This window comes from Centruroides sculpturatus, unplaced genomic scaffold, assembly GCF_000671375.1.
Source record: "Centruroides sculpturatus isolate CEXI.00-Female unplaced genomic scaffold, Cexi_2.0 scaffold875, whole genome shotgun sequence".
Taxonomy (NCBI): domain Eukaryota; kingdom Metazoa; phylum Arthropoda; class Arachnida; order Scorpiones; family Buthidae; genus Centruroides; species Centruroides sculpturatus.
Window position 1 is genome coordinate 295,048 of NW_019385167.1, and position 15,190 is coordinate 310,237.

Here is a 15,190-nt window from a genome sequence, read left to right on the forward strand (position 1 = left end):
TTTTTGTATTTTATTAATTTTTGAAATGTTTGTTATTAATATATTAACACCTGAAAAAATCTTATTTGCGGTAAAATTACACGAGTTAGTTGTTGAGAGAGGTCGATAGGAATATTCTGGAATAAACCCGCTGTGTTTTTCTTTCAATTAATATGGTTACCTGCGTGCACCGTCATGGCCGCGGTCCCGACGGACTCCTCCCGGAGGGGAGCCGCCGGCAGGCCACCGAGTACCTAACGTCACTAGTTATTGATTCATGGTAATTCCTGAACAAAAGAAAGAAAAAAAAAAAGGAAACGTCCACTAAAAATATAGTTAATGTAACCTAACCTAACCGAAATGAACAGTCGCTACCCCCGCCATAACGGTGCACGCAGGTAAAGATTGACTATTAATATTTCAGTTTGGAGTGAAGGTTGGTGTTGCTGATGATGCACAGTGTAGTACCACGGGATTCAATCTCGAATTGGGCCTACCAGTGGCCAAGCGGTTGTGTTCCCTGAACACTGGGAGTTCGGTCGTGGTTCGCGCGCGCCAGGACGTGATTTTCTCCATATCTGTAAGGGCCATTTAACCAAAAAGGCTTCCCGGAAGGCATTCCCCTAGGCAGATCGCCCAAGTGTTGCGTTGCCAATTGCTTAACAAAACAAACAGATAATCTCGAATTGTGTTTATATTAACACGAACGTGATGAGAGTGTCAGTACAAATGAGTTCAGTAAGTGATTACCTCGTCGAATTTGTACCATGTCGTTTTCCCGACATATTTATAGTGCTATATGTATAACTTGAGGCTAAGTTCCCCGAATTGGCATAATTAAATCTAAATCAGATCCCATAGTTTAATCACGCTTTTATTTGAACAATTATAAAACCGTTTACGGTTAAAAGAATAGTAATACTGTTATGTTTTGTTTAATGATGCAACGAATATTCGGTTACTTAAAACAGGAGTAAGAAATAACAAAAACACAGTAAATTAATCATTTTGGTAACTTTTATTAACGATTTATTAACTGAACATACATTTCAAGTTTAAGAAAACGCAATTTTTTTGCTTATTTATGTAAAAGATCAAAGGAAAAGTAATATAATTAAGTTATTTTTTAAGAGATCAAAAAAGGTAACAAATCAAATGAAAACTACCTACTTATTATGTAGTTTAATCATCTATATACTCGTATATAAAAGAACGTATGCCTATGCATGCATCATAATGTGCGCGCACGATACTTTCGATTCGTCACTTTTCCGTCGTAGATTTCCCATTTTACAATTCGCATTTCTCACCGGATTCTCGCCCTCTAGTGTTTAAAAACAATACTATTTTATCTGGGTCGTTTGAATCATTCTTGTGTATTATCAGCAGTAAAGATGAATAGCAATAGAAAAAGCAAAGCTGTCTGTTGCGTTCCAAATTACAATTTTAAAGCCATACGGGAGCCCAACACAAGTTTTCGTCTATTCCCGCATGAAAAACACAATTATTCAGAAATCGGTCGGTTATATTTATGAACTTCTGAAAGAGTGGACTTAAAGTTTAAAATGCCAGTAAATTTGTGTGGATCACAGGGCCGGATTTAAGCATTTCCAGGCTCTAAGTTAAACTCTGTAAGGTTCCGTACTAATTCTTCACAATTTTAGAAGTCAATCATAAAAAAAATTAAATTAGACTATGTCTGATTTAATACATATATTGGAAGAAAAAGATGTGAGGTTTTCACTAGTCTTATGTTTTATAACTGAATTTAATTAAATTTTTATATCCGTTTCATTATTGGTTTTATCAATTTAAAAAAAAACACTATGTTAATTCTTTTCAAAAAAATTAACGAAATATTATACAAAATAAAAAGTAAAGTATATTTTGTTGGTTTGTAAAAAATTTTATTACAAAATTTGACTTTAATTTTTTTTTTAGAAATGTTTGAGGCCTCTTGAAAGCCGAGGCCCTAAGCAACAGCTTACATACTTGTAAATCCGGCCCTAATGGGACAGATGTCAAAGCTGATGTTTTTTTAACACAAAGGCACAAATGTGTATAGAACAATCTCGCTCATTTGTTTCATTACCACATAATGACGTGTCCTGCTAGCAATAATTGTTCTCTTTCTATAAACTTTCTCGATAAACAGCTACAAGTAGCATATATCATTATAACGGACAGTAATATGTAATTAATTTTACATTAGTTATAAGTGACCTAGATAAAGTAGCCATTTTGTAAAAATGCAGTGCCCTCTATAGTTCATGAAAAACGCGAATTACGTGACTCATAGCCTGGTGATAACGGAGAAAAGAGACAGATAAGTCGTCGGTATAAGTCACAGTTATGATTTCACAGATTCCAGACAGCTTAGTAGCCTGAACAGCCCCTGGCTTTCGCCCGTGCACTCTAATTTAGCTTTCCAAAGTCTATGAGAACAATTATTTGGCATTGACGGCCGCGAATTTCGCGCCAATAAGCTGCCTCGACTTGTTCGATTGTTATCAACTCAATTTCATATTTATTTTTTAATTTTCACTTCGCGGTCCTTCTTTGGTCTTTTTCCGTTATTTACACGTGTAGATCATTTCATTGTTATCCACATTTGATATCATCACTTATCACATACTGCCATGACGCTCATGTCTGTCTGCTACAGCTGTCAAGAATTAACGCGATTGGCGAAGCGTAGTGGCAGCGGACTAATAGAGAGCGATCTTTGCCATAATGCCATTTGCGCGCCAATTTTCGTACGTGCGTTAATCAAGCCGAACAGTTTGGCCGAATATTCGGCTATTCGGCCTGAGGCTGAATATACTATTCGTTGCATCATTAGTTTTGTTCCTTCATTCATAAATTAATTGAAGGAAATGCAATACAGTTAGAAATTAAAGTCACGAACTCTTGAAATTATCTGCGGAACTCTAATGGTTAGTTTACTCAAGCATTCGCCTAGCGAAAGCGGAATTCAAAACAACTAATTCGATTCTCATTAGTGTTCCGCGGGATGAGAACAGCGAAAAGCTTAGCCAGCCAGTTGCGAACGAACATAAACGTCATTACAACAAGATATCTGATAACAGCTAGTTGGTGATAGGGCCTAATGCTAGTATCTTGCATTTATTTATTAAAAAGAAAGGAAAACAAAAATGGAGCATTACTTATTTTAGTCAAAAATTGTACCACATCGTAGGTCGTACGTGCTATCTTCGTTGCTGCCATTTTGGATTTTCCCTCTAGGCCTACGTTAACAAATCTGCCGTTCTGATTTGTGGCGAATATTTTACTCTAGCAAAAAATTCAATACGTTTGTATGTCTGTCGATTCGCAGAAAAGAAATATTTGCAGGAAGCAACGTCACCAATGACGAAACTCGTCAGTGTGAACTAAGTTTAATACTGACTGCATTTTCACGAAGAAAGTTAATTGGAGTAAGATTTAACATGATTAATTTAAACAGGAATGACGAAGATGTAGGCTAAAACGACGTTCATATAGAATGCATCTTGATTAGGTTAAAAATGACGTCATTTTTCCAGTTGTTATTTCCAGCAGATGGCTAATGCTATGATAGCATGTCATTAATCCACTTAAATTCGCAGAAAGGGTTTAATTATTAATAATGAAATAATTTATTGTTGTTATACTATTGGCGGAGATTAACTAATCTGTTTCTGTTCAAATAAGAAAAGTTGATTGAATTTAAAGGTTTTTTTTTAAATCAAGGTTAACGTTTATCGTGTAAACATAATAAGACGGGACCCTGAATCCAGGATAAAAATCTTTGCTCTAAACAATATTTGCACTTATTTCACTTACAAAACGTTTCAAGCGCTAGCGGTCAACCTAATTTGGAAATAATTTTGATCAAGTTTTTGCTTAAAAACCGCTAGTTTAAGAACGTTGTCATTCTACATACACAGTATATACCGTGTTTCCCCGAAAATAAGACAGTGTCTTATATTAATTTTCGCTCTGAAAAATGCGCTAGGTCTTATTTTCAGGGAATGTCGTATTTTTTCCAGGAAGAAGAATTCACATTTATTATTGAACAAAAAAATTCCCAAGTCGAACTTAGACGAGAGTGACGTATATCCGGTGTGTCAAACTGTCGCCTTTTTATAGCGTCAACATCGGACTCGATGACCAATTAGTGCTTACTGAACTGTAGCACTATGCAAATGCCACGTGGCGTGATTCCCGGCCGACCAATTAGCCATCACCAGCCGTAACGTTATGCAAATCTGTGATTCCCAAGCCATAGTCTTATGCAAATCATGCCGTGTGGCGTAATTGTCTGCTGACCAATCAGTGGCTGTACTTTCAAAAAGCAACGCCCACTTTCAACCATCTGTCGATGACCGTTACGACTAAAAAAAAACTTCGCTAGGTCTTACTTTCAGAGGGAGGTCTTATATTTCGCAATTCAGCAAAATTTGTGCTAGGTCTTATTTTCTGCGGATGTCTTATTTTCGGGGAAACACGGTATCTGTCATCATAACACCCGAGAATTCCAAAGAGGAAATGAAATTTGGTTGTTGTGATATAAGTATGGGATGCACAAAAACAAAGATTCGCGTAAATTAAACTTTCTTAATTTCAATATATTTTCCTGAAATAATTAAGATAGATTTCTCGAATTTCGATTTATAGTAAGTTCATTTTATTTTATATAGAAATATTAATACTAATGAAATTTGTATTTATTTTATTTATTTATAAATTAAAAACCAAAAAGATTACTTTCGTAAGATGAAAGTACAGTTCAGATGAAAGTTAAATATAAAATGTATTAAAAATATAGGTAACCTGTGAACATGATTTAATTTCTTTAACGGTTAGCGCTCAGTTTTGTATATTTATAACTCTACTATCGTATGACGACTTCTAATTTTTACACATGTAATAAGATTTATTTATTTATGGTAGTGATGTAAACGTGATAACACGCAAACACAGTAAAACAGCTTTTTTGTGTTTCTCTAATAACAATACAGTTTCTTACTTCGGTCCGGTTAGCACTTGGCACCAGAATCAAGACTTACTGATGACAGAGCAAATGTTGTCAGACGAAAATAAGACATTGTTATTAATTAAACAAGTGTTCCGTTATGTTAAATAGATACACTAGAAACATACATTGTTTCAAAAGTTCTTAATTATGTGGCATGCATTTAATATTATTGTTTTCTTTAGTATGTTTTATTATTCTTACTACTATTATAATAAAAACATCGTTGTATTCTTGAATTATTGTTTTTCCTTCAGCATTAAATTATATTATACAGCCGTTTAGTTTTATTTTTAATTCGAATGAAGTTTTGTATTTCATTTATATAATTAGACAGCTGATGCCATTAATTTCAGCGATAATAGAGCAGCTGCAAACTGCTAGTTCTACATACGTTAAATAAAATTTTTGTCATTGCAACTGGCAGTCGAAAAAGTCCTCAACATTATGCATAATATAATTAACTTTTTGCAGGTAAATAAAATGTAAGTGATAACTTATATTTTATTCTAAATTAATTTATGTATTGCTATTATTTTCTATCTTTTATATCCTGTAAAGAAAAATTGATAATATTAGTTTTTACACGAAAACAAATTTCGTTGAGGAAAAAAAACTACTGGAATTCACATGAAACGAGCAATTATTTTATTGTGACATCATTACAATGCCGTGCTGCAATTTTTAATCATATTTTCATTTATTTAATCTATATCTATACTACTATATAAAGAGACAACGTATTTTTCGTTTGTGACCACTAACCGTGAAAACTACTGAACCAATCGTTACCAAACTTTAACTGTAGCATCTTTATGATCCCTGGAATATTTACCATTAATCAAACCTACAGATTTTTTATTAATTAAATAAAATTGCAACGGATTTTTGTCTGTCTATTTCTCTCTCTCTCTTCACTAGATGGCGACACACGCTGTCTATAAGAAAAGTCTATTATATTTGAAGAACTGACATTAAATTATAATTAGTTAATTAGCAAAATCTTTGAGGAATTAAAAAAGTTTCGTCATTACGCTAGATGGCCGTATATGTACAGTACTTATGGCGGGTTTTCGAATCGTTTCTGCAGGTAATTGTACAAAATATTCGAAATAGTTATTGATGAATATTTTTGAGATTGATTGATAAATAATGCCGAGAGCTGCAAGAGCACGAATAGGAAGAAACAGTCCATAATTGTAGACGACGTGAATCTACACTTCTACAGCAAAGACTGGAAGGGCAACGAATTCGTTCGGCTCAGAATCGAATGCTTGTAGCGAGGAATTTTTAGGTTTTACATCAATATAACTTATTCAGAAGTTTTATGATTTTATTTTTTATATTTTGCAAAACTCTACTGCAATACTACACATTGATCACTCAAAAATAATTAATGAACAATTAGTTCAAATTTTCTAAGTTCTATATATATATAAGAGCGGGCAGGCCGCGACGGGGATGTTAGTTTAAAATATATGTTCTCCACATCAAATTAGTAGTTTGTTGCCCCTGTACATCATACTTGTCCTGTTAGCAATAGAGTCGTGCCGGTCATTTATTTAACTCCTTTCAGGGAAGATTTTTTGAATTGAAATAACATGACTTCCGGTGTACATTAAAAGTTCGTATATAATTAATCGGGGCCTCCTCCCACAAGGTTTTCATATCTGGTCTCGTCTTTCATCTATCTAATTCCGTTTTCAAAATTAAGAAAAAATAGACTGACGACAGTGGGAATTTATAGGTCTACATTTTTTCAAACTGCAGTCCAATAAATTAAATAATTATAATAACTAAATTATAGACAATCTGTAAAGAAATTCTACTACATATTTCTTTATTTTAAAACTTATAAGATCCTAATTATAAATATATCCCGCTTATTTCGTTTTCTGAATCATTTCTTACTTCTTGCTCTTTTTTTAAATTAAATTATTATTATTATTATTAATCTTATGATTATTAAGTCTGTTGTGAGTATAATCTATTAATAGAACTTATTATATTGATTTAACTTGAGGATGAAATTAGAGAGATTGAATTAGTCCCTCAAATTTCATTTTCAATTGCAGTTTAAGTCCTATTAAATAGATTATAGTCACAATAGACTAATATTGATAAAATAATATTTAAAAGACTAGAAAGGTTAATTAATTATTATTATTTATATTTCGTGGAGGCCCCTAGTCCATGCTCAGGATGTCCGTCCACAAATGCGGTCCTGGTGTTACTAAAGATCGTTCAGTTGATTTAAATTTATAATTGTGGATGTGTATTTGTGTTTTAGGATAATTTGTTCGACTGTTTTTATGTGCATCGAATTTACATAATTTTAATTGAATTGCTTTTGTCTGTGCGATTAATTCGCATAAGCGAAAACAGTTCATAATTAATTAATTAATTAAAACAGAAAAATCGATGTATCGAATGGAAATTGGGCATCTCTAGTGAATACTTGCTTTTGTGCGTGAGTTTATTACTGTGTGTATTTTGTTTCTTTTCTGCTCTAAAAATTAATTTAATTTCTACCAAAATAATTTTTAATGACTAATTTTGGTTTTTTTCCTTTCACATATAACTATAATTAAAAGTTTAAAATTTGTAATCGTAATTGTTAAGCTGCTTGCTTACTCTTAGACTTCTAATGAATATCGTCAACATTGTTCTTATTCAGGAGCCGTATGCTGTGAATATAAACAAAAGAATAGTCAACAGCGATTATTGAATTGTTCAGAAAGAGTTAATGTAACTTGCTGACTTTGAGGAAACAAATGACTATTGTTTTTAACAGTGTAAAAAACTGTACTGTAGATCTGGCAAATACAGATCTAAATAATGCTTTAATCTCGAACTTGTTTATGCAAATATCTTGTTATGATAATATTGAGTATCGTTCTGGTTGAATCATAAAAAGGTTAGGCTATATAATGTATATGAATTAGATCTATTTTATAATTGAATGAATTACATATACAATTTCGGTTTTACAGGGAATACGTTACTTATGTAAGCAATGTAATGCTTATATACACACATATAAGTTAATATTAGTAAAATTAAAAATTATTTGTCGTCGTGACAATGTAATATTGTTACGAGACAAATAATTTTATAAAAACTTTAATAAATTGCTTTTATGAAGTTTTACTTACATACGATAAACAAACGAAAATGACTAAAAATATGCTTATTTTCTCCTTCGTGTATAGCGTAACCTTTTGTAACTCGTTTTAAATGTTATTTTATATGCCAAGAAGTAAATCTACAGATGTAAAAGTCAACGAAATTAATTTTTATTTAACAGTAATTATAAGGAATAATTTTAAGTATGAGAGTTATTTGTGCTGATAACTGAAGTAAACGATAAAAGCAATAATAAACACTGCTCTTGTATATCGTCTAGGATTTCGTTATATTATGTTGCGTTATATTATGTTACTTTAATTCTTTTAATAAATGGCCTGTTAAATTATGTACGTCACAGGTTACTATAAATCTTTATAGAGACATCATAATTTTTTTTTGTTTACGCTTTGATTCGAAATACGTGAAATTATTTAGTCAGTTAATGAATTCAAATGATTGTACTATGCTTCTAGATGTCATATATCCAAATTTAATGTATCGTCTTTTATCGATTTTATACTTGTTTTTCGTATTGCAGAGAGCTTTAGCTAATATATTCTCGCCGTCTTGTTTCTGTTCTCTGATTGGTTAAATGAACAAGTGCAAAGAACTGCAGTATGCAGACTGCCTTTGGCATAGTAACAGGACTTGTTCGTTAATACATTCCAAAAATAACGGATTTTTAAATTTTTTATTCTGTTCTATTTCCATTAAAAGAAAACTAATAAAATGAAGAATAAAGAATATATGAGCAATTCAGAGAATATGTGTACACGTGATAATGACAATTCACTGGTATCTTGGTTCATAATTTTAATCTCTTCAAGGAAAATGATAATTCTTTGTCAATTGTATATAAGATTTATGTATATTAATGGTCTAATCCATTACAGAGCTTTAGATAAATATATTTATACATTAAAAATATTTTAACACACTATCAAATATACACTATATGTCAGTAGTAGATAAAAGTATTTAATCTGTGTATTTGAGCATGAAAAAAATTAAAATGCAATTATGAAAAAACTGCAAAGAAAAAAATCAGCTGATTATTAGATTGGGGAATATTCTTCCACAGAAAACTGATAATTCTGGGAGGCAGAAACCTGCAAAATTATTCCAAAATAAATTGCCATGGGCTTTTTCCAGAAATTAAGAATTAACATTAAATAATTCAATGAGTACGGTAATACTCCGAACTTACGCGATAGGTGGGACCGAACGGTAACCGCGTAAGTCGGGGTATAATTTCGCATATAAATACATACAAATAATTTTTAATTGGGGCCGGAGACTAAAGAAAACAATAATTTAGAAAAAAATGTTTAATAAAATCTTAGATAATACATATGTATAACAAATTAGGCCTATATTATTTTACAATTTTTCACATTTACTTGATTATTAATTTTATAATTTTAACATTGTTTCCATCTCAGCGATAATACTGTGACGTTTACGAATGATGCTCGAATTTAAAGATTGAGCATTTTTCACAGCTTCGAGAATTTTTTCTTTGCCTTTTATAATTGTTCCGACCGACAATTCCGGTAGATCAAACTTCTTTGCCAATTCACAAATTTTCATTTTTGTATCGAAGTCTTTAATAATGGGTACGTTCGTAAAGTCAAACGAGTTAAACGCGTTAGTAACGAATCGTTCGAAAAGACTAACGAAATAGGAATAACGATGACGTCATTCTCGTTTAACTCGTTTTACTTTACGAACATACCCAATGTTAACTTTACATTCCAAAGATAAAGTTTTTCTTTTCTTGTTTGATGCAGAAGAATTAGATCTACTTCGTTTGGATGACATAGTAGAGTCTCTCAAGTCTCCGTATATATAACAAACACAGAAATAAATAACACAAAATAAATTGTAGCTATGTGTGGATTCCGAGCGACACATCCGAACATGTAAGCTGAACAATAGTGTGGGGGAGTGAGTAATCAAGGGTTGCGTGGCGCTCAAACAAAAGACGAATCGACGAGATTTGAAAATCGCGTAAGTCGGGATAGCACTGTATATATAAATATAGCTAGCTACCTTCAATAATTTGATTAATTTAATTTCAGTTATATCAAAAATGACTGAAAGAAATAAATCATGTACAATACTTAAATGATGAAGATCTGGTGATAGAAAAAAAATCAATTTTTGTTTAAGTAACTTAATTGCAAATGATTCCATACTTTTTATTTTGATTTGGCAGGAATCCAAACGCTACATCAGTGTTGCTCAAACTTTTAGATTGGTGGAACAAATTGCACATAAGTTGGGCTACAAATATTTTATATATATTTAAAGTTGATGTATTTTTATCATTTATAAATGATGTGTCAAATATGTTCAGAGACCAGATTGTGTGCTATGGGCCACATTTGTCACAACTCTGCTAGATGATTTTACTGTTATCAGATTCATTATTAGAGGAGATTATGTGATACTTTGATATAGTGATCTGTAATTGGCAGTTTCTTTAACTGCATTCTTATTTAGTAGTAGTAGAGAGTAATAAGAATAGTAATAAATTTGCTTGCATTGATACAGATATAATTTTATAATATGCTTGCTTTAAGAATACAAGAATCAAAAAATTTAAATCAGATATTTTTATAAAAGTTCTTGTATACTATATGCATGATCACAGTGCATCACATACTGTAAATGTTGCAAGACATGGAGATCACAGTAGGAATTATTACATGTAAAACAATTATAGTTAAAAATTGTAAATTCAGTTTTAGTTTTTTTGATAAAAGAAAGATGTTATAAAATTACACTAAAATAAAAAGAACATTACTGAAACCAATTTCATGAGCATGAGAGGAACTAATAACATACATTTTGCATTTCAAGGCCAATATCTAAGAGTATAAATTCATGTATTAAAGGTAAACAAATTAAGAAAGTTAAAAAGGTATAAATGATACCATGTGTTACATTTGTAGATTTAATAATTTATTGTAAAAAGCTATTACAAGGTTATAATGCAGAAAAATATTAATTTTATTTGCATTTATAATGAAATAAAGATTGTTAATTTATTCAAAATAATTTTTGTTTTGTATATATAAACATCGCTAAACCCGATGTTTTGTATACTTGATTTTATGATTATTATTAGTGTTTATTAGATGTAATATTGATAATTATAAATTATTAAAGCATAAATTCTGAATTATTATAAAAATTTTATACACCAGATGTATTTATTATTGTTTCTGAAGTAAAATTTACAGACATTACATTATTTGCTGAGTATTTGTTAGCTTGTTAACTAAAAATGATATTGTCTTTTAAGAATATAATGAATAAACAGTGCACAAACATATCTTGATAATTGAATTTTTAGTTGCAATTTTTACTATAAAAACAATTTTAAAAATTTAATAAATTCCAATGTATGACTATATTTGAATGTGGATCTTAGTTTTATAGTAAAAAATAAAATGAACACATTTATCTGTTGATTGATTTATCATTCTAAGCTATTTATTTTTATAATGGCATGATGATAAAAATCGCACAGAATTGTTAATAATATCTATTTAGATTATCACTTTTTTTCCTTACAAATTTGATCTGACACAGAATTGCAGATGGCTTTTACAAGTAATATTAATTAATGTTTGTATAATATAAATTATGAAGAGTATCATATGATATCACTTTATTTAATTTTTTACACATTTATAATCTTAAGAAATTGAAATTATTGTGAATAATAAAAATAAATTCAGTAACTATTGTTATTTTTGATTTATTGAAACTAATGCAAATTTTAAAAAATATTTTAGTAACTTTTTAATTAAAAAATGCATTTCTGTTATTGAAAATCTTAAGTTGTCATTTCAAATTAAAAATTTCAATTTTAATTTGAAGTAAGAACTTAAAACATAGTTTGCATCAGAAATAGCCTTTCATAAGTAATATCTTAATTTGCATAATAATTAAAAGCTCTTTCCATTTTTAATTTCACATTAAAATCTGTTATATTTCATAAATACTTATAACTATATGGATTTAAGAATAAATTTTAAATTTTATTAATCTCTTTATAGTATAATTTACTAAATAATCAGTTTTATCTTATTTTTTATTGCATTTCTTTCTGACACATTTGTCTCATTCTGATCCTATTATCACTGTCAGAAAATAGTTATTTCATTATTATTTTGTGTTATGTTTAAAACATTACTTTTTATCTTGTTTGAATATTTTATATTATTTAATTTTTTCCTTTTTTTTCTTTCTTTTTTTTTTGAAAAATGGTTTATCTGTCATGTAACTTATCCTATTTTAACTTATAAAGAAATTACTATAGAAGTAAAAATTTCCAAATAAATTTTTATAATGTTATATACTTGTCAACCTTAGATTATAGATGAAACTGACTTGAAAGCTAACAAAGGCTGATTTTGGGATACAAAGACTGAGAAATAAAAATCACCAATTTGCAGAAAGAATGTAGACAAAACTTGCAGTGTTTCTAAGCATTTATTCAATTCCCATTTTCCTTTCATAATAATAAGTTTATACAGTAGAACCTCGATTATCCGGACTAATGGGGGGTGAAGGTAGTCCGGATAATCGAAACAAATACTTTGTCTTTTAATGCTAATACAACACGTTTTCTTTTCGATGACATATCGGTAATATTAAAAATAAATACTGTATTTAAATCGTGATCAGATTTTCAAGAAACAAACGTTCGTATTGAATTTCGTCTACTATTGACCAGCGCTAACAGACTAGCTATTGTTTAAAAGGCCCTCTGGCGGCTCAAGAAGACGGATTTTATAAAATAAAAAGCAGTTGAAACTGCTTTTTATGAATAAAAATTTGACAAACTATTTATCGTTTTATGACGAGTAAAATTTTTTCGTCGCGTTCTCGGCTTTTAAGTAATGCATAAACCTTCGAGGCGCGAGGCCCTTCGGACCGCGAGGCATAGGCGGTGGCCCACGTTGCGAATGCCTTACGCCGCCCTTGGTCATAGAAATGATGTAATTTGAATATAAATTATTTATAAATACGTAAGTTATATTTTTATTACGAAGCAAAATATATTTAAGAGTTTACGACCACTGCCGGGTGAGACGTTGTTGAAATAAAAAAAAAATTATGCATTCCATCACGTACATAAACAGTATTGTAATTCGCCAAGTGCAAATCAGCAAATTCGTAAAATTTTTGTTTATTTTGAACAATCCGAATAATAGAGGTCCGGATAATCGAGGTTCTACTGTAATTTGTTTTCTAAATATATAATAAAATTTAACAGAGAATACCTGTTGTGTCTGACTCAGCATATAACTTTTTTAAGGCACATATTTCTTACTCTAGGCAGTAAGGAAATGCATTCTGTAAGGAGGTTGGGCTTTACATGTTTGTTCGAAACAGGCCTCTCAATCTACATTGCAGTAGAAAATAAGTTTATAACATTGGCTTTACCTACTAGACAGATTACTAGTAGTAAAAAAGTAGAATACAGATTAAGAGTACAGTACATTGTACCCTATATAATAAAGTTAATTATCTATAGGGAAAATATTACAAAAATTAATAATTTCTTATAGCTTGTAGCCTAGAGAATGTGATTTTGGTATATGACTTAGATTTACAAGAACTTTCAAAATGTCTTTTTGGTAACAAAGAATGGAAGATCTTATATATCTACCACATTTTACGACAAAACTTTGCATATGCCAGTTTTTTAAAAGAAATTAATTTTTCATAACTTAATCAGAAATTTGAAGCTTTTGTTAAAATCCTCATATGTGTATGGCAATGCTGAATTCAAAGAAAATAGTAATGTTGGAGAATGGACAATTTCAAAGAATCACTATACAAGCAGTTTGGGAAATTTGGGATTTTTAGCATTGATTGTAGACCTCTATTTGTGAAGACAATGCATTAAAAGTGCTATGTTATCTCAAAAAGGCAGAGATTTTCTAGTTCCAGGTGACAATTGTTTTCAAAGGTGGATTCTTAGCCTGAAAGATGGAGGGTTATTTACAACTATTTACACACATCACTATAAAATTCATTTAATCTAGAAAACTAGAAATTATTATTCTTTTTATTACTATTAATAATTATTAATTTCTTTAATTTTTAATTTAAAAAACATCAGAACTATTTTTCAAAATGGTAATTTACTTTAATTTATAATATGGTTAAATTTTATATGTATCTATCAATATTGCAATATTTACTTATTGAATATTCATTTTATATATATATATTTTTTTTAATTTATATAGAATATGAAACAAAGGTAACATTTGATGACTTCACAGACATTTCACCATTTCATCTGGAAATGAAGAAAAATCTTTATGTAAATGGCTGTCCTTTAAAAAGGAAAGCCTTTGATTTGGAAAGTATACAGTTTTTGAAGAAACATAAGACATCAAAAACTTTTCCATCAAATAGAAAATACAGAGTTAATGGTGATATCAAGACAACTATTCGCTCTATTCTTACAAAATCAAGGTTTCAAGAAAAATTACAGCATAGTTTTATGGAAATAACTGAACAGATGAACATTCTACATGGTAATTTTTTTAGAGTTACTAAAATAACTTTATATGTTAAAAAAATATACACACTTTCAAATAAATAAGGTAATTTTAATTGATTCACATATAAACAAATTCAAATATTTACAGTGCAGTAACTGTCAAATTCTATAAATTATCTGTGTTTACAATCTCAGTGTATAAATTTTTTAATTTGGCATTAACAATAATTTTAAAATAATTATTTTTTTAATTTTATTAAGATTCATTGAAATGCCAAAAAAAGAAAATCAGAAATGAAGATTTATCCAATTCTCATGCAAAATTGTGCAAAAAATGAATATATCAAATTTGCTGATGACCATTCCTTTTATACTTTATTTGAAAGTATATGTGTAGAAAGCAAAATGACAAAAAATTAATTTTTTTTTATCATTTCTTTATACTAGCACTATTAGATTTAAATTTCTTATACAGTGTCTTGATCATTGTTTAATATTTATTATTTTCCTCAAGGTTTATAATATCAAAC

General features: G+C 29.8%; 1 protein-coding gene across 4 annotated transcripts in view; it reads left to right on the top strand.

The window, feature by feature from the left end:
- The window catches only part of LOC111635677 (histone-lysine N-methyltransferase eggless-like), a 143,126-nt gene that overhangs the window by 101,266 nt on the left and 26,670 nt on the right, over positions 1-15,190 (top strand). For all 4 annotated transcript variants that reach the window (XM_023380709.1, XM_023380707.1, XM_023380710.1 and 1 more), the window contains one exon: positions 14,401-14,694. In XM_023380709.1, the coding sequence (XP_023236477.1) occupies positions 14,401-14,694 (294 nt within the window). The remainder of the gene's footprint in view (positions 1-14,400; positions 14,695-15,190) is intronic.